Below are 23,519 nucleotides of genomic sequence, written 5' to 3'. Positions count from 1 at the left end.
CAGCGTCGCAGGCGGAACACGCACTGTTCGACTAACCACACTTAAATGAATTAATAACCACACCCGTTGCTCACTCAACATCATAGTCATCATCGTGAACATCATCGTCCTTATCGGCACAATCATCGTCACTATCGTTAACATCATCGTCCTCATCGGCGCAATCATCGTCATCGCCGTCATCGTCGGCACAATCATCGTCATCATTGTTAACATCATCGTCATCGTCGGCACAATCAACGTCATCATTGTTACAATCGTCGCCCCAATCATCGTAGCACATTTAGATGGAGTTTCCAAAAATTTAAGGCATTTTCCCGATGGCAATTTCAACCGTTCCCTTTCACTCGAAATATGAATTGGCATCTTTTGCAAAAAAATCTGTGCCCAACAACATGGCACGGCCAGAACTGATTAAACAAAATGTATCCCGTTACACACACCATCCCAACTTAAATTGTTACAAGCACGTGAGCCAATTTTCTCAACTGCCCCCATTTGTCACAATATACGTAGCATCCTCTAGTTAATTTTTTTTGTTTTTGCGAGGTTGGCAACTAACAAGAATTTCTAAGAAAAGAGGGTCGCTGAAGCCCCCGTAACGACAATTACTCCAATCTGTACCCCTTGAACAACGCCACCACATCCGACGAACTCGGCGCGGTACAAAAACGCGATAAACTAACGTTCCCCATACAGCATTACTGTGCGAAATTTACAGTGTGTGGTGTCGTGGATGGGTGATGGGAAGGATACGGCTGTATTTTAAATGTGTCACGACTCGCCTGATAGTCCTGGGATGGGAAAAATCCGTGGCTGTAGTCTCCTGATGACCACGGGAAGACGCCTCTCCGTCTCCAGCAGTCCCGTGCGAAGCGTCCTCGACGCCCGTACTCGTAGCTCGTCCGCAGGGTGGCGAGGCAGGCTCGCGAGCAGCCACTGCCGCCACCGCTGCCAGCGACCCCGGTCCCTCCGATTTACTCCGGCCACGCCGGCGCACACTACTGGTTCGTGCAGCCGGCGCCGTGAGCTCGGAGTCGGCAACCCCGGTGCCTCATTGGCGTCCGGCTTCGCTCCTGGCGTAGCGGGAGACACAGCTGCGCCGCCGGCCACCGCTGGTGTCGCAGGCTCGTGCGGCGGCTGGTCCGATCCCGTCGGCGCCTCTCGTATCTTTTTCGAACTCCTTCGCGAGCGCCATCATGTTGGCCGCCCACTCAGCCATCGCATACGTGAGGCGGGCTTGGTTCGTCATCGTCGTTCGGGTCGCCCTCGTCACACGGCGGCGCCCCATCAGTCGCGTCCCCCGGGGAAGCGGGAGCCTCCATTCCCGATGGAGGTATCACGTCCGCATAGCTGCTGTCGGCCGACGAGGCCGCTGGCAAGTTCTTCTTCTTCTTCGCAACTTTCTTTGACATATCGGCGTAGTTCTTTCAATCACTTCTAACACCAGTTGTAGGACTCGTACTCTCGTTGTCTTTCTCGTCTCGTTTATTCATGCGTAGAGTTCACGCCTCCTCATCATCGCTCCGTGTCTCTCCGTTCGCTCCGATGCACAACTCGCCATTAACAACACTCCATGTCTCCCCGTTTCTACCGTACACTGTATCCTCTCTATCCACTACTACCGTACACTGCGTTCTCTCTATCCACTTCTACCGTACACTGTGTTCTCTCTATCTACTCTACCGTACACTGTGTTCTCTCTATCCTTATCGTACCTATCCCTGCTCACTGCTGCTCCGTCTCTCTCCCGGGCACCAACCGCTCCAGCTCCAATCCCAACCAAGACTCTCGTCTCTCCGTTACGCTGTGCCCTATATCCCCACACCAATCAGTCCCAATCAATTACTCCATCCCCCGCTTTGCTACACGCCCCCAGGCCCCCAGCCTCACGTGACCATGTTATTGCCGCCAGGCCGGCGTCGGTCATTAACCACTCACCCTCCTGACCAATCACCAGCCTGCGTCCTTAGTCACCCCTAACACCTGTCGCGTCTCTTAATGCCACGACAACAACAACCGTGTCCTCAGATGCCCCCCACTGTACGTTGCTCGCTTGCATAGCAACAGAACGCGTGGCGCATGATTTCAAGTCCTACACATGTATCATTTACTAAGTATATGCGAAAGTCAAGTAGTTATTTACCTCACTATGGTATTCCTTATTATCCTGTGTTTTCATTGTGTATTTAAACCAATCAAGACCAGTTTGTGACCTAACTGGCTTTGGTCTAGGTAGTTTTTCAGTAATAATGCCCATTACATCGTTCCAGATGCCTGTCATAGGGTATGGGTATAAAAGTCATGGTAACTACAACTAAGCTGCCACTCCGCAGAGGTTATCATATCAGAATATGGCCCACACACATGGAGGATTACAAATATCATTACTAGACTTTGCCACCTCAGGTGGTACCAATACGTAATTTTTTTGGTCTGGGCTCATGGACTATAGTGCAGAGTCCACTGGTCATACATTTGAAGTGTAGGCCAGGCGAAACAGGTGAGTCGTTAGGGAAGACCGAAACAAGGGGATTGACCTCGCTGTCTCACCACAGGTGGCAAGGCGTTCCATCGTCTTGGCGCAGCGCATGCAAAGGCCCGATCACCCCAGGTGCAGAGTCTAGCTTTCGACACGTGGAGCAGATATAATGAGCGGATCGTAGAGGTCATGACGGCACGTGCGAGTGAATCAGCTGTGGAATGTAAAATGGTGCAAGGCCATTTAAGGCCCTTGTATGTTAGCAGCAACACGTAAAATTGGACCCTACATTTTTATCGGAAGCCAATGCAGAGATGTTATTATAGGGGTATAATGTTATTAGAGGGGTATAATGTTATTATAGGGGTATAATGTTATTATAGGGGTATAATGTTATTATAGGGGTATAATGTGCTCGCGGAATGAGGTTCGCGTGAGCATCCTGGCGGCCGCATTCTGGACCAACTGCAGTCGGCCCAAGACCTTGGTTATAACCGCGAGTAACAGAGCGTTGCCAAAAATGATAATACGAGAGATAATTATCTATATAATTACAGTATCTATATAATTCTCTATAGACTAGCCTTTTACCCGTCCAAGAACGGGTGTATTGCAGTAAATCTGATACTTGCAAGCGAAAAGCAGACCGCGTCGTGATATTCATTGCATCCATTCGTGTGCAATTTGTAAGGGCGCGGTGACACAGACTTATTTAATTTTAAGGTTATAATCCCTTGTTCATCATGACGTCCTTTTTACTTTTATGTCTCAATAGCGTTACGGAGATCGCGTGACTTGAGGGTTCTGCCTTTGTAGTGAGGGTTGTAAGTTGACGCCGAGGAGGGGGGAGGAGGCGCCTCGCCCCCCCCATGTGGAGTGACGTCACCCGCTAATTATTATTAATGAGGGGGGTGTCCATTTGGAGGACGTCACCTGTTCATGATTATTAATGAGGGGGGCTGTTCGATGTAGAGTGATGTCACGCGCGTTACACGCTGACATTCTTGGGTAAATATATAGAAATGTGTGCATTGAAGGAGATATACAATCTATAGATATATAATTATCAATACGAGAGAAGACAAGGGGGTGTGCACTCGTCGTTCTAGGTCAGTAGGTGACAGAATGTGGCGTAAGCAGGCAATGTTTCTAAGGTGGAAGAAGGAGATTTGGACCACGTTGGAAATGTGTGCATTGAAGGAGAGCAAATAGTTAAACACAACGTCAGGGTTATTAACCACTTTCACGGGACAAGTGGCTACATTGTCAATGTCCAGTTTAAACGCCTCATAGGAAACCAAATGTTTTGGAGATCCGTTGAGTAAAATATTGATTTTGGTTATGTTGAGTTGCAGGTAGTTCTGATTCAGCCATAACTTTATTTATGATAGTGAGGTGGTGAGTTTTAGGTCAGCTGTAGTGGATTTGGGAGGGAGATGGAATATCTCTGTGTATCGTCTGTGTAGCAATGATACGTTGGTCCAAGATGCTTGATGAGTGAACCCAAAGATGTTAAATATATATTAAAAAGTAGGGGTCCAAGGACAGAGGCCTGCGGGACACCATACAGAACTGGATCGACGGTTGATGTGAAGCCATTTTGCGAAACATTGGGTTCTGGTTGTTAAAAAGGTGTGAAGCCAAATCAGTGCTGAAATTCCCATCAAAGTTTCAAGACGATGGAGAAGAATTCCATGACCGATTGAGTCAAATGCAGCGCTAAGATCGAGAAAGACGAGTGCACCAGTCCCTTGTCAGCCAACTGAAGGAGGTCATTCACGACCAGAAACAAATGCTGTTTCCGTACTGTGGTCCGCTCGGAAGGCTGATTGAAAATGGTCCAGAAGGTCTTTGGATGTCAAATGAGCGGTTATGCGGTGCTCTACAGCACGTTCAAGGACTTTTGAAAGAAATGAGAGATTGAAGATGGGGCGAAGGTTGGAGAGATCACCCCGATCTAAGCCAGGATTTTTTGGAAAAGGTGTGAGAGCAGATGTTGTGAAACTGGTTGGAATGATGCCCGTGTTGAGAGACTGGTTAAAAATGCTGAGAACGAAGGGGATAATTGGCAGGAAGTTGTCTCGGAGGAGTCTGCTGGAAAGGGATCAGGTGGGCAGAGAGTGGGGTGGGAGTCTTCAATAAGATGAATGAGTTCAGTGTTGGTGATGGAAGTAAAAACTGACAATGGAGAGCCTGTAAACCTAGAAGAGGATGCAACCAGCAGTAGGGGAATTGATGGCAAAGAGTGTGTGTGTGTGGGAGCGAATGGTGTAGATTTTCTTCGTAAAGAACCTTTGAATGGAGTTACAAATGGCAGTGGATGAGGGGGGGGGGGGTTAGGTAATTTTTTCTTACTAAAAGCTGGTGGACAGTGGAAAACAAGGTCCTGGGGTTGTTGTTAGTTAGTGGCAGGCGACCGGCTAACTAGGTGGATTTGGACAATTTAACCAACGTGTGAAATAATGTTGAGTTGGTCCTTATAGATTTGGTAGTGCACTTCGAGGCTAGTCTTCCTCCACTTACACTGACCTTCGGGGGAGATTTATTTTCTCCCTTAGTTCAGCGGAGTACCAAGGGGAGGGCAGTAGAGCAGTGGTTGTGCGTGTTCGTAGTGGAGATAGTTGGTTGAGAATGTTGTGTAGTGTTGAATTGTATAATTCGACACCCTCTTCGGCTGGGAGGTCCACCTCCTGAGTGAGGGGAGTACTGGATAAAAACTGTTTGAGCACAGCAGGGGAAATAGACGGAATGAGTAGCTGTTTTGTGGAGGAGGAGCAGGGCGGGGTAGATCAAGATCAAGACAGATTAGATTGCAATCGGAAATGGCAGCATTGGTAACAGAGAAGGTGGTGGTTGGGAAGCCGTGAGAACACACCAAGTCCAGAGTGTGTCCTCCTCAATGGGTGGGTCCTTGAACATGTTGGGTGAAGTCGAAGGGACTTAAGATAGATTGAAGTTCTGATTCGACTGGTGAGTCGACATCAACACGTATATTGAAGTCGCCTATGAGGAGATTCCATTCCGATTAAGGAGAGAATCTCGGCTAGATTTGGTAGGGATGCAGGATTTGGTTTGGATGGACGATAAACTATCACTAGAGTGCCACCACGAGGCCCTGCTCCCCCCACACCACGAGACACGCGGGGCACGCAGCACAGCTGGTCAACAGATGCGGGCCACCTTGTTGCCCCCTACCAACACGGCACGCATATTTATCGATCGGCCTCTGCTCGAAAAAAGAACATGTTACTCGTTTTGTAAACAGATGGGTCTCAATTCAAAATTTTCGTTATTGCAAATTGTCGTAGAAAGAACGCTCGTATGTCTGTTATCTTCTTTCGCACAGTATGTAGCCTGTACACCATGCACTCCACACGGTTATACTATACACAGGGGTAGACTAAACAACACACAGGTACACCGTATACTACATACGGTTACACGATATACTAATAGACTAGAGAAATACACTACGCATGATGCGTGTGTCCAAACAGCTCACTGTGCACTCTGTTTCTGCAATCGCCAGTACCAGACTCGGAGGAGTCTCACCGAGGGTCGTGATCATCTAGGAGCTGTTGCCCTCGTGCTGAGAGACAGTGTGGCCTGGGATACTCGGCCACGTCGCCTCTGCTCTACGACACCAGACGGATTACTCACCCCCCATGGTGCAGCTCCTAGGTACTCCATCATCCACAAATTGCCCTCCGTGATCCATCCTCATTGATTTGTCATCCATTCTCCATGGTTCTCCATCCATGCTCAGTCCTCTATGATTCGCCATCCATCTGTCATTCACATCCTTTCTCCATTGCTGTGATGGTTCTGTATGCCTGTGTGCAGATTTTCAATGTGTCATTATAAGGACTTCTCTGGCATTGTTTAAGGAAGTCACTCCAGATAAGCTGATGTCCACGATCATGGAAAATGTTTTGTAGCACCAAATATATTAACCCATCGTGGCAACCGAGATGGGATGAGTCCCCGTGACTCCCGTGCGCTGGAGGTGCTGACCTCGTGCCCACATTTCTCACTCTGTGCCCTCCACCTGCCATCTGCCACTCTCTTCCCGATGCTCAGCAGTTATCTGAGACGTGGATGTAAGCCTGGGCTACTCAGGGTCATGATGCTTTCCTGGGGACCCTCGCCACCGACGGGCTCTACCCGGGCCACTCGGACGATCATGGCCAGGCTTTCGGATTGAGCCACACCAGGCTGGAGGGGGCGACCGCTGCGCGTGGATGGATGACATTTCCTGCATGGGGACGCGCAGATGCCTGGTGTGGAGGTGGTGCCGAGCTACACAGGCCGTGCGCGCTGCGCTGGACCCGGGAGACGGCTTCGGCTGTGCCGAGCTCGAGGGCCTCTTCCAGGACTACAACCTGCGACTGGATCAGACGGGGACGCGCAAGGCCCTAGCGTTGCTGGCTCTCGCCACGGCCGCCGTGGCCATCTTGGAGCTGAGCTCCACGCCGACGGTGGCGGCGGCCGCCTTCTCGAGCTCTGTGCTCGGCGCCGCGTTCCTCTTACTCTGGGCACTCGTCAAGACGAGGAGGCAGCTGCATCGGTCGCAGCTGCGGTGCGTCGTGACATTCGCCCTGCTCCTCGGGTTCGCCTTCACACTTTCGTGCTGCCCGTTCCCGCGGCAGGGAGAGGCTCGGGTGCGCGCGTGGCAGGGCGCATGGCAGGGCGCACTCGTCTCGTTCGTGACGCTCACGCTGCTGCCCGCGCACTCGCGCCTCGTGCTGCTCGGAGGGATCGCAATGGCGGTGGTCTACCTGGTGGTGATCGCGTGGACCGCAGCCTCCTTGTCGGTGATCGCTTGGCCCAAGGTAGCTGGCTGTAGTCAATTGCATGAAACGAGTTAAATACAATTTTTGCACTTCATCCAATATAACTGTTGCTAGCTGACCGTGCAATATCAATTTCAAATACCATTGACGGGCCACACATTGCAGTTGCCATAAATCACGTGAGGACCGTTTGTGTTGATTGCTCAGGACAAACTGAAAAATAAAAGGTGACTGAACGATTTAAAATTAGAAACACAGAGTTCCTAGGTCGAACTATGTCCCTGTAGTACCAGATTACTCTGGCTAAGATGCTTGCAGTGACCGAGAAATATTGTTTGCCGGCTGTTTTGACACGTTAGTTCTCATGTGCTATGGGCCGTATGAAATTAACTCATGGGCCGCATGGACCATAGGTTCCCAGGCCCTGTTTTATTGCTTTTAAATTGCACGCTAATTGTAATTCACTTAAATCAATGTTTAAAACACCTATGTCATTCGCGAACTTGTACCGTACTTAACTTTTTTTTTGCCCAAATTGTATATTGAGCCAGAATTGGCAGCATTTTGAACATCCTGAGCGGCGATCGTTTAATATTTAATGTAACTTTTGTTGTGTATTCACTTCATAGTTTTGCTAGTGTGGAGCTAAATTGTTTGTGGAAATACATCTACTTTTCCAGACATTAATGATGCGCTTCAGAATATATTGAATGGGATTCCAAGCATTTGAGTGCATACTAATGATTATAATAAAAACAAAGACATTAATTTGGATAAAATAAATACTATTCCCACTGTGTACATCAACTCGATATCAAAGGCACTGAAAATTCATATCCATTATGCAACATCTCAATTGTGTCTCCTGAGCTCAGGCTTTATATACATATGTATAATTCATGGATAACTGCTTGTTCCTCAGTAGTTTTAATTGGTTGATTATGTATTGTGGACACTGAACCGCATACTTCTCTTTCCTGCCTTTATTCCCTCCGGTCTACGGCGTCGCGGTGTGCTACTCACCTGGCACACATCTACATTCAACACCCCGACTGTGACCTTACACGACCCTCGCCCCCGTTCTCTGTCTCTCCCTGCACGCACGCACGCACTTGTTCACGCGCGTGCACGTGAACAGCTGCTGGTGAACGCGGTGCTGCTGGTGAGCGTGTGCGCCTGCGGCGGAGCCGTGCGCATCTTCACGGAGCGCGTGCAGCGCAGCACGTTCCGGCGCACGTGGGAGAGCGTCCGACAGCGGCTCCTGCTCGATGATGAGAACGAGAAACAGGCTGGTCTCATGAATACCGCACCCGCACTGTACACCGTGATCCCACCGTACACCGCACTCCCACGCACACCGCACAGCGCACCATTGCACTTGCACCGTACACCGCACTCACGCCGCACCACCGGACTCGCGCCGGTCTCCCGCATACCGGACTCGCAGTTGTCTTGCGCACAGCAGACTCGCAATAGCCTCACACATATTTGCCTCACGCATTACTTAGCGTTCCCACTCTTACACCAATCTCACACTGGTCTCATATGCACACACACAGTTCTCACGCTGGCCATCCACACACCGTTATTATTCTCATTATTAATTTGTCTGCTGTATCCTTGCTTCGCATTGCCCTCACACCGACCTCAGCCTGTCGCGCACCCGTCTCGCGCACAGGTCACACGCTGGTTTCACGACGCAACACGCTCAGGCCCACTTGGCACCATTCTAGAGAAATCCAAGTGGCTTCGTGCATCTGTTTTGCGCTTAGTTTGTTGTCCCCCACTTCCCCGCCCGCACCTCCGTTGAGCACGGTTGGCTACGTATGGTGCGAAAGAAGTTCAACATACATTTAAATGTAAATTCCATTTAAATATTTTTAGCAGGTTGGTTGGTCCTGCATGTGTGCTTCACCCTTGCGCAGTATATACTCACCCAATTGGAATTCTGGCGCAATTGCTAGGGGCAGGGTCATAATTTAGAAAGTTGTTACGTGGAGGTTTTGGGTGGACGTCGGGTTCATGTTTGTTTAACAAATAATTCCCCCGTGAAGAAAATTGCGTGGTGGCTTTAGGTGGATAATCCCCTGTCAGGCCGCTGAGCCAGCACGGTGGAGATCAAGGGCTCCTCCTACTACCAGGCCGCCTCGTCGGTGTGCAACAGCTTATCCTGCTGTTGGGAGTGTGGTGGTCTCGCCCAGTGAACCCAGCCACGACGAAACAACACCAGCGGAATTGCACAGCAGATGATTTAAAGTAGGAATCGTCGCCTCCGGTCACGGTTAAGCCACTGCTGGATGAAATCCTCTACATCCCCCGAGCTGCCCCAATCTCTCACAATCTTGCGATGTCATGAAATGCAAAGATCCCCCGTGTAACCTGAACGAACTCTCGGATCAAGTGCTGTGAGCGGGCAGCTGTGAAGGCCGCAAGAGTCTGTTAAGGGGAGCGCCTGCGCGCGACCTGTTTTCATCGCTCCGTTTCCTCGGTGGACGTCCTCGTGAAAATAACGGCACGCGTTTTCCTTTCACTGTCACTGAGACGATCTCGATGATTTGGTCAGCTGACCATCACAACTTATTGATCTCAATGAACTGGTCCAAGAGCACATTCACTGGGCAGATGGAGCGATAACATTTCCTCGTGTGCACGTGCTCATATGGTGGTTTATTACAGAGCAGGAGCGTGAGAGCTGGTAGCGTGCTTGTAGAGTCCTTCATTCAGCAGTGGATTGACTTGACCAAGGCTGATGATCATGGTGTTGACAAAGATAGCCTTAGATGTACTGGGGGGTGTGGGGTGTCGGGGTTGATGCTGCCGATGAGGAGCCAATCAGCAGAGGCTGGTGGGCTTTGGCCTGTTTAGCGGAGTTGACACTCGCTGAAGCGAATTGAGTCCTCATGTTAAAGAAAACAAGCCTCGTGGACTTCGCCCAGATTAGCTCGGGGACAGGAAAGCGGCACACGTCAACTCGTTGTTGCCCATGACTCGTTTCACACAGCCAGAGCGGCGCCCTCTCGTGGTCAGCACGAGAGGGACCGAGTGAAGCGGCGCTGGGGCCATTCTGTGCCAACTCTCAACCTCTGCGTTGCTCACCAGCACAAGGCTCTGTGTCGTCTCTGAAGGGATCGGTGCATAAACCACCATCACGCGAACTCCGGGTCATCCTCGCAGCAGCAGCGGCTTTTGGCTGCGGCCATCGAACAAAGACGGCGGGAACCGCATCGCGTGGCGCTTTCAGATGCGCTTCTGCAGCCGTCTGGAATGCTCTTCCTTTCGAATTAGGAAGTCGCTGGAGCTATGCACTTTTAAATATAGATTGAAAACTCATTTCTTTAGAACTGCTTTTTGTGTTTAGTTTGTTGTCCTTCCGCACCTCCGATTAGCAAGGTTGGCTATGTACGGTGCAAAAGAAGTTAAACATACATGCATATGGTGCTGGTCGTGGGAATATACATTAATGTGGGAACATCGGATAAACTATTCCCAGAAAAATCAAAGCAAAGACGACCAGTAACAAAGAACACCAAGTCTCCGTACTCGTACCACCCCTTGCTAACCTACTGCGAGATGAGCCGCCCCCCCCCCCCATCCCATTCCGTGGGGGTTGTGGGGATTTATTTGCTCGTACTTCTCCACTCTGGTCAGCGCGGGTTGACGAAGGTGGGCCAGTGCAGATGTGGGAGCGAAGACTTGGGGGCAAAGACAGCATTACAGACATCGCCACACGCGACCCTCTGTGGGGAAACTTGTAGCCCCACGGCCTATCACACCTTCCCGTGCATAGCTGGTGGCCCATTCAATTCAAGAACTATGCAGGCGAAACCCTGCTTGGCTTCCTAGATCGTACAAGATCGGGTGATTTGAGATGTGTCTGCGTAACTCGTGAGGCTGATGTGCAGCAGTTCATTTTGGTTTGCTCGTCAGGCTCTTGCTGATGAAGGTTTTGTGTTGGCCGTCAACGTTGGTTTTGTCGTGTGATTCAAACAACAACAAAAACCGACTTGCCGAAAAGCTGAGCGCATGAACGGCCATGCGTGTACAGTCACCAGGGTGGCCACCTCCTCCGCTCAGTGGTGGAAATGGGCCTGAAGGCCCCCGGGGCGCCGTGGCAGGAGTGAAAATGTGACCCCTGTGACTGCGTTCCAGAAGGAATCGAGGGCTCATCTATTTATTTATTTCTTATAAAGTTCCCACGCGGGAGTGTGAACTCTCCTGTGTTCTGACTGAACTGCCCTGGCCACGTCTCTGTATCAGCCAGCCAATAGAAGACCTAGACATTGGTTTAATTACTACACAGTATATATACACAGTATCTACTTATTGTTGTTGTTAATTCTTAAAATATCATGACAAAGGCATGGCTTTTCTCGATACAGTATGTGCCCTATAATGGGCGTCACTCAACCTTTGGTATAAAAAATGGCCTCGATGGGCTTGCCACATAAGCGTCCCCAGAGTGATTCTGTCCCACTTCCACCCTTGCATATGCTGACAAAACTCCAGCACACCTCTTGGGAAGAAGAATATCTCCCAAAAAGAGGGGAGAGTGGCGTGTGACCTGTTGTCTTGCGTCGTGTGTTACTATACAACTGACAAAAAACCGGGAGTTTTAATTTCCCGGGAAGATTTTCATATTTCACAGGGACATCAGCTACCTTCAGCAGTCGTTCCCATCGTCTCATTTCCCTGCCGCTTGTGACCTTGACCAATGAAAGAAACGCGTTTCGCATTCTTGCCTCTTACGACTCTTGGCAGTGCTGCTTGTTGCTGGCCACGTGGCCTTTTGGGCCTTTGAGCATGTGCTCTGCAACTGCGTGTGTGTTTATTTTTGTATATATACGTGGCTAACCCTTGGCAGTATCCGCCGCTCGGAGCGAAGGTCGCGCACGCTGCGGCGAGCGTGACGTGGACTTGTCCTGCCTTGTCCTGACAGGAGCGGCTGCTGGTGAGTCTGCTGCCGCGCCACGTTGCCATCGAGCTGCGACAGGACTTCCTGAAGCCGCCCAACCACATCTTCCACAAGGTGTACATCCAGCGCCACGAGAACGTCAGGTGAAGACCTCCCAAACCCTGCCAGGCTCTGGATGTTCCGACTACCCCTGAAGCTTCCAGGAAATAGACATTTTCTGAACTTTATATAAAAACGAAAAAGCCTGAAAGGTGCCAATTTGTAACGCGCACAGTTTACTTCGATTCAAAAGGTGCAAGCAAAACCGCAGGCGAGTGGGAAGGCAGCCAGGGGCAGCGACAACAATTGCCTGAGCTCTGTGGCCCTACATTGGGATGTTTGGCCAGCTCTGTTGAGTGATTATACACGTGGGAGAAAATCCATACATGCGAGGCGGTGGTACAGAACCACATGAAAAAAAAAGTAGCATACGGAGCGTTTTCATAAATGAGACTTTAATAATAATAAATTTGGACACAATTGTGCTCCAATTTAACACATCAGTGGCAGGACACGAAATGTATGAGAAAATAATGGAATGTTCCCTCCACGCCAAGTTTTCTAACCGCCGCGACCGTTTTGTGGCGAGGCAGTCCCTGGCTCCCTCCACTCTTTTCTAGAGAGTAACCCAAGCCAGAGTCCACAGTATCGCGTGCATTCATGCCGCAGAAATGATGCCTCCCTCACAACATCCCCGCTAACTTTATGCTGATCAAGGTGGCTGCCCGCAGCCGTTCTCAAATAATATATTTGACGGTATTGCAACCGTCGTGGAAAACGGATGGTTCTATTCGACTGTCCCACAGTGCCACCTGGTGACTATTAATGTACCAATGCCATTATTGATCCCATTGCCTTGTTTTGTTTTACGTTGTCGCCCGCGTGCACGCGCGTGCGTGCGTCCTTCCTCCTCAGCATCCTGTTTGCGGACATAGTGGGCTTCACCGGGATGGCGTCGCAGTGCACGGCGCAGGAGCTCGTCAAGCTGCTCAACGAGCTGTTTAGCAAGTTCGACGAGCTCGCCACGGTAATTAACCTCACGAGCTCGGAGGACGAACCTGTCACCTCAGCTGCTCCCTTCCAGCGTGTTCCTTTGTCGCGGTCGGACGTCATCACCCTGTGACCCTCCTCAACTGTCAAATCAATAAACACAAACGGCAATTTCAGCAGCACGGGTGCACATTTAAAGTGCAGCCTTTGTGGACAAGAAGAAGGTTCGAGATGAGTGAGTGCTCGCACGATGCTCGGGGGGGGGGGCGGTGGGGCAGTGGTGTTGGCTCTGCACTCAGAACCTAGTAACCTGAGTTCCGTTACCGGCCATGACAAACATTACTGGCGAGTGACATCTGAACTGGCCTTGTTGCCCCCATTCAACAGTCCACACTTACCAGTGTGGGGAAGTATGGTCAAGCAACCTCCACGACTGACACGGTGTGTATAATCCTTCATCCGTAAGTGGATTATTTTTCCAATGCTACTTGCATCGGAAAAACACTGCCCACCAGTTCATCTTGAAACTAGTTGCATAACTCACAGCCGGCGACTTGAGCGCGCCCAACTGCGATCACTCGAATCGGTTGAGAGTGAGGACGTGAATTCAAATGTTCATCCCGACGTTTAACCAGGCTTGGGTTAGCGATTGATCTGGGGACTCTGCCGTGGTGGCCGCGTCGCGGTCCCTTTGCAGGAGAACCACTGCCGCAGGATAAAGATCCTGGGCGACTGCTACTACTGCGTGTCCGGACTCGCCCTGGCCAAGACGGACCACGCGCACTGCTGCGTCAAGATGGGCCTCGACATGATCGACACCATCGAGTGGGTCTTTCGTTGACCATGCCAACCGGCGTCGGCAAGCGTGCGGTAGGGCCGGCGGCGGCGTCGCTGTTCGAGCCTGGCGAATGACCTTGGTTAATACTGCGTGCGCACTGCGATCAATACTCCTTTACTCACTGTGCTGCAAGGTGGCCAGGATAGGGCAGTACAGCAAGTGGGTTTGTGAAGTAATCTGTGGTGGACGAGACCCGTTGAGTGTTATCCCCCTTCTGTGTGCAAGTTTTCTCCAGGTACTCTGATATCCTCCCAGTACTCTGATATCCCTCCCAGGTGAATCCAAACACTTGTTAATAGATTATTTGGTTCTTTCGGTTAAGTCACGTCTAAAGATAAAATAATAAATTAAATTAAATAATAGCATACGACGTTTCGATTGTAACACAAGCAATCATCATCAGGTATAATGAAATAGCGACATAAAATCTAACCAGAAAACTATAGACAGACATATTAGCAGACAGATATCACCAAGATACATAGAGGGAGCAACACAGGAACCAGAGAGGGGTGATCATCTCTGTGGGGTGGCCTTAAATAGACAGAGGGGGGAGGAGGCAGAGAGAGGGAGGGGGTTAGAGAAAACATTTGCATATCAATGAGTGGTCCAAAAACAAGGTTCTGCAAGTGCGATGACACGGCAAGCAAGTCTTAGTTTGTCCTTCTGATTTTCAGACTTGCTTGCCGTGTCATCGCACTTGCAGAACCTTGTTTTTGGACCACTCATTGATATGCAAATGTTTTCTCTAACCCCCTCCCTCTCTCTGCCTCCTCCCCCCTCTGTCTATTTAAGGCCACCCCACAGAGATGATCACCCCTCTCTGGTTCCTGTGTTGCTCCCTCTATGTATCTTGGTGATATCTGTCTGCTAATATGTCTGTCTATAGTTTTCTGGTTAGATTTTATGTCGCTATTTCATTATACCTGATGATGATTGCTTGTGTTGCAATCGAAACGTCGTATGCTATTATTTAATTTAATTTATTATTTTATCTTTAGACGTGACTTAACCGAAAGAACCAAATAATCATTTACTACAGTCACGAAAGTTCTAAAATTAACTTGTTAATAGAGTTGGCCAAACATCCCAATGTAGGACCCTCTTGCAAATAGTATTGAGACTCAGAGATACTTTCACGTATAACATAAACCACAGTATTATTATTTTATTATTTATCTTCTACGTGACTTTACCGAAAGAACCAAGAATATGAATCCCTATAGTCACGAAAGCTTTAAATAAAAAAAAATAAACCACAGTGTTATTCTTGTATGGCATCACCACACGGCATTGTGGGGAAGCTGCAGAGATGAGTTTCTTATTGGGTACATACGATTTTATTGGATAAAAAAAAACAATAACGGAGTTGGGTTGTGATGAAATCTGGTTTTAAGATTTAAAATTAATTATTACAAAATGTGCTTAGATCTCTACGCAAATGAGGGACTGGCAGCTTGCGTTATTTTTGGTTCTAGATCCATGTGTCTGTACCAGTGATGATGGTGGTTAGGGTTTTGAGTCATGATATTGACTAGTTCGTTCAGGATTTTATTGTGGAATTCGTTGTCTTCCTTTGAAGTGTAACTTGTAAAAACAAACTTTCTTATTGTTTGTTCTTCTCTTTTAAAATATGAAAAATATTTGTACAACTTCGTAACTTTACCAGAAAATAGTTTTCGGGGACCATTTACGATGGAGGGTCTCACAACCGTAGCGGGAGTTAAGCAATCGACAGGATGAAGCAATTTAATGGTTCAACAATAGAAAAAAAAGAACAGGATAAAAATGAATGAATTGATACCACAAAAATCTGCAAAAATATACTTGTGAAAACCACACATTTTGTATAAAGTGAAACAAAACAAAGAACTGGGCACTCTGTGTCTCGTTGGGCCACGTATTTCCATGAAAGCCCTTTAATGGGTGAAACTCCATCTGTTTGGCTGTGGCACTGCATGGCTTCTTAACCACGTGGCATCCGAAGCCAGATGCCGTGGGTCCTGGTTTGTCAGATAAATTATGAGGCACGGGAGTGGTTTCATTTGCCCCTCCGCTATCGCTCTGCCCGAGTGCCAACAGGCTCAACCTCACAACGCGCACTCAAACAGGATCGTCATGTGAAATTCAAGTCATGGATCTGTGCCGTTTATATAAGCCTGCCGTGTTTGTGCGTGGACACACATACACACACAAATATCGGCGGCATGTGGATATTCCCTGGGTCGACTTGGCACGAATCGACCACCCCGTGTGTAAACATCAGCATCGGGAAGACGAGGTCGGCCGAGCATGGCACTGGTCTCACCACACTGCCTTTGGCACCGTCCCACGCTAAGTAGGTGCTCACAAGCAATACTTGCCCCTAATGGGTCTGTATGAATACAAGGTTGATAATTGTTGTGTGTATTCATCTATGTGTGTGTGTGTGTGTCTGGGCAGCCTGGTAGCGGAGGCCATGGAGGTCAGGTTGAACATGCGTGTGGGGCTGCACACGGGTCGCGTGCTGTGTGGCGTGCTGGGCCTGCGCAAGTGGCAGTACGACGTGTGGTCCCACGACGTAACACTCGCCAATGCCATGGAGGCGGGTGGCCTACCAGGGTGAGTGGAACCACGTGGCCGTGTGGTTTCGACGAACCTGCCAAAAAAAAAAAGGAGCCTGGCGATCGTGATCCAAAATGCCCTGGTTTTCATTATCATTGCAGACATGTGGACATCATCTGACTTTTACGAGAAACTGAGAGAGAGCATAGGCTTTGCCAATTTTAAGTTGTTGAAAAGTGATGCTACCGAAACAAACGGAGGTCCACGTGACTTGCCAATGCAATTGAGGTGGTCAAAATGAGACCACAACGTTGGTAGTTTGGACCACACAGATGCAGATTAAGGTAGCGCCAGGGCTATACTTCTGCTGGGTCTGTCTGGGTCAAGCAAATCAAATAACATTCGTGCACCCAGAAAAACCACATCCAGTATACCTTCGCTGTGGCTGTGGCTACTCATCACGTGTTACCCCACCAGTCTATTGTCAATTAGCGATGCTGATAACACGATGTAACACAAATTTTGTTCCTAATTGCTTATGCCAAAAAAATATAGAAAATGGCTATTATTCCCCACAAACTTTGCTTTTGTGACCAGGATAGTGATATTTTGAAATGTACCTATTTTCAATGAGAAAACGGGCGAATTTGTGTCCTTTCATTCACATAAAGTCAGAAAAAAAAACCATATGAATCAAAATTAACATGCATTTATACTAAAGTAATACAAAATTACTACAAAAGATTTAGAAGTGAGTAGTTTTTCGAGATTTACGATTATACTGTAAATCACTTTCACGAATCAGCCCCCAAATGTAGTGTGCCATTATGTTCTCGTTATACTGTCCTTGGTAGCGGCATTCAAAGTCCAGTATATCCTGGTGGAAGTGCTCGCCTTGCTCCTCCGAGTACGCTCCCATGTTCTCCTTGAATTTATCAAGATTAGCATCAAGGATATGGACTTTGAGGGACATCCTACAGACCATTGTGCCGTAGTTATTCAGCAGTCTCAACCAGTTCCACATAGTTTTCGACATTGTGATTGCCCAGGAAGCCACGAACCACTGCGACAAAGCTGCTCCAAGCTGCTTTCTCCTTACTAGTGAGCTTCTTGGGGAATTCATTGCACTCCAGGATCTTCTTTATCTGTGGTCCAACGAAGACACCGGCTTTAACTTTTGCCTCAGACAGCTTAGGGAAGAAGTCTTGAAGGTACTTGAAGACTGCCGACTCCTTATCTACAGCTCTGACAAATTGTTTCATAAGGCCCAATTTCTTGTGCAGTGGTGGCATCAGCACCTTCCGGGGGTCAACCAGTGGCTCCCACTTGACGTTGATCCTCCCCACAGAGAACTTGGTCCGCTGTGGCCAGTCCCGCCTGTGGCAGTGTGCCTTAGTGTCCCTGCTGTCCCAAAGGCAAAGATATTAGGGAAACTTGGTACAACTGCCTTGGCGACCCATCAGGAATGCCACCATTTTGAAGTCTGCGATGACCTCCCAGCCATACTCATCATACTTCAAGGCATCCAGCAAGGTCTTGATGCTATTGTAATCCTCTTTGAGGTGCACCGAGTGAGCCAGGGGAAGGGACGGGTACTTGTTACCATTATGGAGCAGCACGGCTTTGAGACTCCTGGATGAGCTGTCAATGATGAGGCGCCACTCATTCTGGTTACAGGCGATTCCAATGGCCTCGAACAGACTGGTCACATTGTGGCAGAAGCAGAGCCCATCTTGACTGGTGAAAAAGCTGCAAAAAGCTTGGTGACGCTTCCTCTGATCTGCGACTTGCTCAGCATTGGACTTGATGAGTCCAAGATCTCTGATCAAGTCGTTGAGGTATTTTTGGTTGGGGTAGTATGGGTTTCTCTCCGCAGCTCCACCTCTGAAATTGTCATCTGGATTTATAACGTCTTCTTCGCTCTCTGACTTGCTGCTCTCTTCTAAAGATGGCTACTCTTTCTCCGAAGGAGTGGGTACGGGGAGCTCATGGCAGTGTGGCACCGGGGCAATGGATGAAGGAAGGTCCGGATACGTGATAGCAGGTGCATTCTTGCCAGTCCGACGTTTGGAAGGGTCCACCATGCAGAAGTAGCATTTGCTTGAGTGGTCAGTGGATTCCCGCCAAATTCTTGGGATAAGCGAACTTCATGGTTTTCTTTTCCCCTCTGTATCATCCTACAAAAATACATTTATCTCACCCATGACTAATGTGTAAGAGATTAAATCTTGACTTGAAGCTTTCGTGACTGCAGGAATTCATATTCTTTGGGTCTTTAGGTAAAGTCACGTAGATAGGTTCAAAACATAATTTAAAAAAACTGAGAACTATGACGTTTCGATTGCAACACAAGCGATCGTCATCAGGTGAAAAAAGGGGGGTAAATCCACTAAAAGCAAGCTGTTTTAAAGGTTTAAAATGGGCAAAGTCCAAGTTTCCTGGTATGAGAACGAAGTGGGCGGGGTACAAGTGCCCTGTGGCCAGCACAAGCTGAGATGGTTATGTAAATGTCAGATCGGAGAGCAAGAAAACGGTAGACGCATGAACTGTGAAGAAATTAACAACTTGTGATACGCCCAACTAACATAGGAAGGTGACAAGATGGAAACATCACAGCCAGTTATGACTTAAACTGGTTGATGACGTCCTTCCAGTGATTGCTGAGTGTGTACCCATCCTCGCGGTTGAAATTGTGTTTGTGTCTGTATATATGGATGGCTTCATGAAAAAATCTTTGTTGATAGCCAGTGGGCTTGCAAAGTACCTTCGTCTTAGAGAAATCAATTTCGCGTGAGCCAACCGCAATTAACAATTATCAGCCACGGCTGAAGTGTTCTTCCTGCCGTGTTTCAGATCTGCCTTATGCTCACGAACACAGTAATCATTGGAAGGACGTCATCGACCAGTTTAAGTCATAACTGGCTGTGATATTTCCATCTACTCACTTCTAAATCTTTTCTAGTCATTTTTGTATTACTTTAGTATAAATACATGTACATTTTTATTCGTATGTTGTTTTTTTCTGACTTCATGTGAACGAAAGATACAAATTCGCCCGTTTTCTCATTGAAAATAGGTACATTTCTAAATATCATTGTCCTGGTTACAAAAGAAAAGTTTATGGGGAATAATAGCCATTTTCTGTACTTTTGAGGCATAAGCAATTAGGAAATAACACTACCTAGGAAAAAAAAAATTGTGACACAGTGTGATATAACGTAACAAATGTAATCCCTTTGTTCCTGTGCCTGAAAACGGTGGGCAGCACTTGGCACGCGCGCGATGCAACGGTTGCTCCACGTGATGTCTGTGTATCCTTCCAGTAAGGTGCACATTACGAAGGCCACCCTCGATGGCCTGAGGGGCGACTATGAGGTGGAGCCAGGCCACGGGCAGGAGAGGCACTGCTACTTGCGCAAGAACAACGTTGAGACGTTTTTCATCGTCCCGTCCCAGCGCAGCAAGGTTAGTGGGTGCAGTGCTATGAACTATTCATGATTTATATACTCGAGCAGAAAAAAAGGTCTATATTTGCTCCGTGTGCAACTATTGATTTGGCAGTTACGCGGCGTGTCGGTCTTTATAGGCATTTCAAATTTAATTCGCTTCTTTCTCTGCGTGTACAAGATGGGAAAAAAACATCACGAGAACCTCTGTTGACCCAGGCCTTTCAAAGGGATGAGCTGACAAACGTGCAGCTGGCAAAAAAGATGCGTTTCAAGACGGTCTGCTCCGTCATGGTGCAGCTCATTCATTCCCGCAAGGTGTTCGGCGCAGAGGTCCCATTCTCCGACATCATGGGCCGCGACGATAACAGGGTAACACGTCACCTCCGACTCTGTTTCAACACTCGGCGACGCACGACACCAATCCGTGCAAGGCAGCGTTCATCCATCGCTTCGGCGGTCGTTTTTTGGCACCATTTCTCGTTTTTTATTCCTTCGCCTGACGGCGACATCTGCAGCCCTCCGGCGCTTCACACACTGGCTCATTGGTGCTGTGCCCGGCGGCGTCTCCGCTTTCAGGGCCATACATTGCGCGTCTCCTCCCAGGGACCGCGGGGCCATTTGGGGTTCTCCTCCTCGTCCCTGCTGCAGCAAGCTGACCCGAGCTCGCGCGTCAACCGCTACGTCCGGCGACTCATCGAAGCTCGCAGCAGCGAGCGCCCTGCCGCTGACCTGCGGCCGCTGTCCCTCCGCTACAAGCAGGCTGGCCATGAACGACAGGCAGGCGGCCCTCGATCTGCTTCGCGCGGCGGCCACGCACTGCGGCCACATACGCATTCAACGAAATCGCAGTCAAGGAGTGCCGTCGTCCTGTTTGCTGGATTTTTCTGGGTTGATGCAGGAAGGGAAACAAACTAAAGAGGTCAAGAGACAGGCTGCATCGGCGTTGATCCATAAATTTTACGTTGCAGACGAAAGTAGAATATGTACTGAATTTGAGATATTGTGTTTCGCTGTTGTGTTGTTGGATGTTTGTTGCAGTACCACCAGGAGCCAGACGCCCACTTCCATAGTGCGGTGCTTGTCTACCTCATTACCGACGTTGCCCTGGGCCTTGTGTACTACTTCCTTCTCCCTCTGTAAGTGCCGCAATCATAAGCAAATTTGACAGATGATTGAAATGAAACGATGTGCTGGCTTTGAGTAAAACTCTGTACTCGGACAACTGAAATGTTGTCAGGTGAGCAGACAGCTGTTTGCTGGTGTTCTCAGTGTGTGTGCTGGTGCCCCTTGTGTGTGTGTGCTGGTGTTCTCAGTGTGTGTGTGTGTGCTGGTGTTCTCAGTGTGTGTGTGTGCTGGTGTTCTCAGTGTGTGTGTGTGCTGGTGTTCTCAGTGTGTGTGTGTGCTGGTGTTCTCAGTGTGTGTGTGTGTGTGCTGGTGTTCTCAGTGTGTGTGTGTGCTGGTGTTCTCAGTGTGTGTGTGTGCTGGTGTTCTCAGTGTGTGTGTGTGCTGGTGTTCTCAGTGTGTGTGTGCTGTGCTCGTGTTCTCAGTGTGTGTGTGCTGGTGTTCTCAGTGTGTGTGTGCTGGTGTTCTCAGTGTGTGTGTGTGTGCTCGTGTTCTCAGTGTGTGTGTGCTGGTGTTCTCAGTGTGTGTGTGTGTGTGCTGGTGTTCTCAGTGTGTGTGTGTGCTGGTGTTCTCAGTGTGTGTGTGTGCTGGTGTTCTCAGTGTGTGTGTGTGCTGGTGTTCTCAGTGTGTGTGTGTGCTGGTGTTCTCAGTGTGTGTGTGTGCTGGTGTTCTCAGTGTGTGTGTGCTGGTGTTCTCAGTGTGTGTGTGTGCTGGTGTTCTCAGTGTGTGTGTGTGCTGGTGTTCTCAGTGTGTGTGTGTGCTGGTGTTCTCAGTGTGTGTGTGTGTTGGTGTTCTCAGTGTGTGTGTGTGTGTGTGCTGGTGTCCTCTGTGTGTGTGTATGCTGGTGTTCTCAGTGTGTGTGTGTGCTGGGGTGCTCAATGTGTGTGTGCTGGTGTTCTCAGTGTGTGTGTGTGTGCTGGTGTTCTCAGTGTGTGTGTGTGCTGGTGTTCTCAGTGTGTGTGTGTGTGCTGGTGTTCTCAGTGTGTGTGTGTGTTGGTGTTCTCTGTGTGTGTGTGTGCTGGTGTCCTCTGTGTGTGTGTATGCTGGTGTTCTCAGTGTGTGTGTGTGCTGGGGTGCTCAATGTGTGTGTGCTGGGGTGCTCAATGTGTGTGTGCTGGTGTTCTCAGTGTGTGTGTGTGTGTGTGCTGGTGTTCTCAGTGTGTGTGTGCTGTGCTCGTGTTCTCAGTGTGTGTGTGCTGGTGTTCTCAGTGTGTGTGTGTGTGCTGGTGTTCTCAGTGTGTGTGTGCTGGTGTTCTCAGTGTGTGTGCGTGTGCTGGTGTTCTCAGTGTGTGTGTGCGTGCTGGTGTTCTCAGTGTGTGTGTGCTGGTGTTCTCAGTGTGTGTGTGTGCTGGGGTGCTCAATGTGTGTGTGCTGGTGTTCTCAGTGTGTGTGTGTGTGCTGGTGTTCTCAGTGTGTGTGTGCTGTGCTCGTGTTCTCAGTGTGTGTGTGCTGGTGTTCTTAGTGTGTGTGTGTGTGCTGGTGTTCTCAGTGTGTGTGTGTGCGTGCTGGTGTTCTCAGTGTGTGTGTGCTGGTGTTCTCAGTGTGTGTGCGTGTGCTGGTGTTCTCAGTGTGTGTGCGTGTGCTGGTGTTCTCAGTGTGTGTGTGCGTGCTGGTGTTCTCAGTGTGTGTGTGCTGGTGTTCTCAGTGTGTGTGTGCTGGTGTTCTCAGTGTGTGTGTGCTGGTGTTCTCAGTGTGTGTGTGTGCTGGTGTTCTCAGTGTGTGTGTGTGCTGGTGTTCTCAGTGTGTGTGTGCTGGTGTTCTCAGTGTGTGTGTGTGCTGGTGTTCTCAGTGTGTGTGTGCTGGTGTTCTCTGTGTGTGTGTGTGCTGGTGTTCTCAGTGTGTGTGTGTGCTGGTGTTCTCAGTGTGTGTGTGTGCTGGTGTTCTCAGTGTGTGTGTGCTGGTGTTCTCAGTGTGTGTGTGCTGGTGTTCTCAGTGTGTGTGTGTGCTGGTGTTCTCAGTGTGTGTGTGTGCTGGTGTTCTCAGTGTGTGTGTGCTGGTGTTCTCAGTGTGTGTGTGCTGGTGTTCTCAGTGTGTGTGTGCTGGTGTTCTCAGTGTGTGTGTGTGCTGGTGTTCTCAGTGTGTGTGTGTGCTGGTGTTCTCAGTGTGTGTGTGTGCTGGTGTTCTCAGTGTGTGTGTGTGCTGGTGTTCTCAGTGTGTGTGTGTGCTGGTGTTCTCAGTGTGTGTGTGTGCTGGTGTTCTCAGTGTGTGTGTGTGCTGGTGTTCTCAGTGTGTGTGTGTGCTGGTGTTCTCAGTGTGTGTGTGCTGGTGTTCTCAGTGTGTGTGTGCTGGTGTTCTCAGTGTGTGTGTGCTGGTGTTCTAAGTGTGTGTGTGCTGGTGTTCTCAGTGTGTG

General features: G+C 49.1%; 1 protein-coding gene across 6 annotated transcripts in view; it reads left to right on the top strand.

Moving 5' to 3' along the window:
• The window catches only part of LOC133344717 (adenylate cyclase type 1-like), a 44,130-nt gene that overhangs the window by 9,674 nt on the left and 10,937 nt on the right, over positions 1 to 23,519 (top strand). For 2 of the 6 annotated variants that reach the window (XR_009755367.1, XM_061554813.1), the window contains exons 2-12: positions 6,012 to 6,163; positions 6,756 to 7,314; positions 8,414 to 8,563; positions 12,212 to 12,330; positions 13,142 to 13,253; positions 13,914 to 14,041; positions 16,497 to 16,655; positions 19,922 to 20,063; positions 20,264 to 20,416; positions 20,624 to 20,824; positions 21,086 to 21,183. Coding sequence is in view for 4 of the 6 variants with exons in the window: in XM_061554813.1 (XP_061410797.1) it covers positions 6,012 to 6,163; positions 6,756 to 7,314; positions 8,414 to 8,563; positions 12,212 to 12,330; positions 13,142 to 13,253; positions 13,914 to 14,041; positions 16,497 to 16,655; positions 19,922 to 20,063; positions 20,264 to 20,416; positions 20,624 to 20,824; positions 21,086 to 21,183 (1,973 nt within the window). In the remaining 2 variants the exon portion in view is untranslated. Of the gene's footprint in view, positions 1 to 6,011; positions 6,164 to 6,562; positions 7,315 to 8,413; positions 8,564 to 12,211; positions 12,331 to 13,141; positions 13,254 to 13,913; positions 14,042 to 16,496; positions 16,656 to 19,921; positions 20,064 to 20,263; positions 20,417 to 20,623; positions 20,967 to 21,085; positions 21,184 to 23,519 lie in introns of those variants that run through there. The other 4 variants (XR_009755368.1, XM_061554814.1, XM_061554816.1 and 1 more) reach the window with 4 other exon arrangements.

This window comes from Lethenteron reissneri, chromosome 20 (genome assembly GCF_015708825.2).
Source record: "Lethenteron reissneri isolate LAM-NWPU_2019-01 chromosome 20, ASM1570882v1, whole genome shotgun sequence".
Taxonomy (NCBI): Eukaryota; Metazoa; Chordata; class Hyperoartia; order Petromyzontiformes; family Petromyzontidae; genus Lethenteron; species Lethenteron reissneri.
This window is presented reverse-complemented; position numbering and strand designations above follow the sequence as displayed.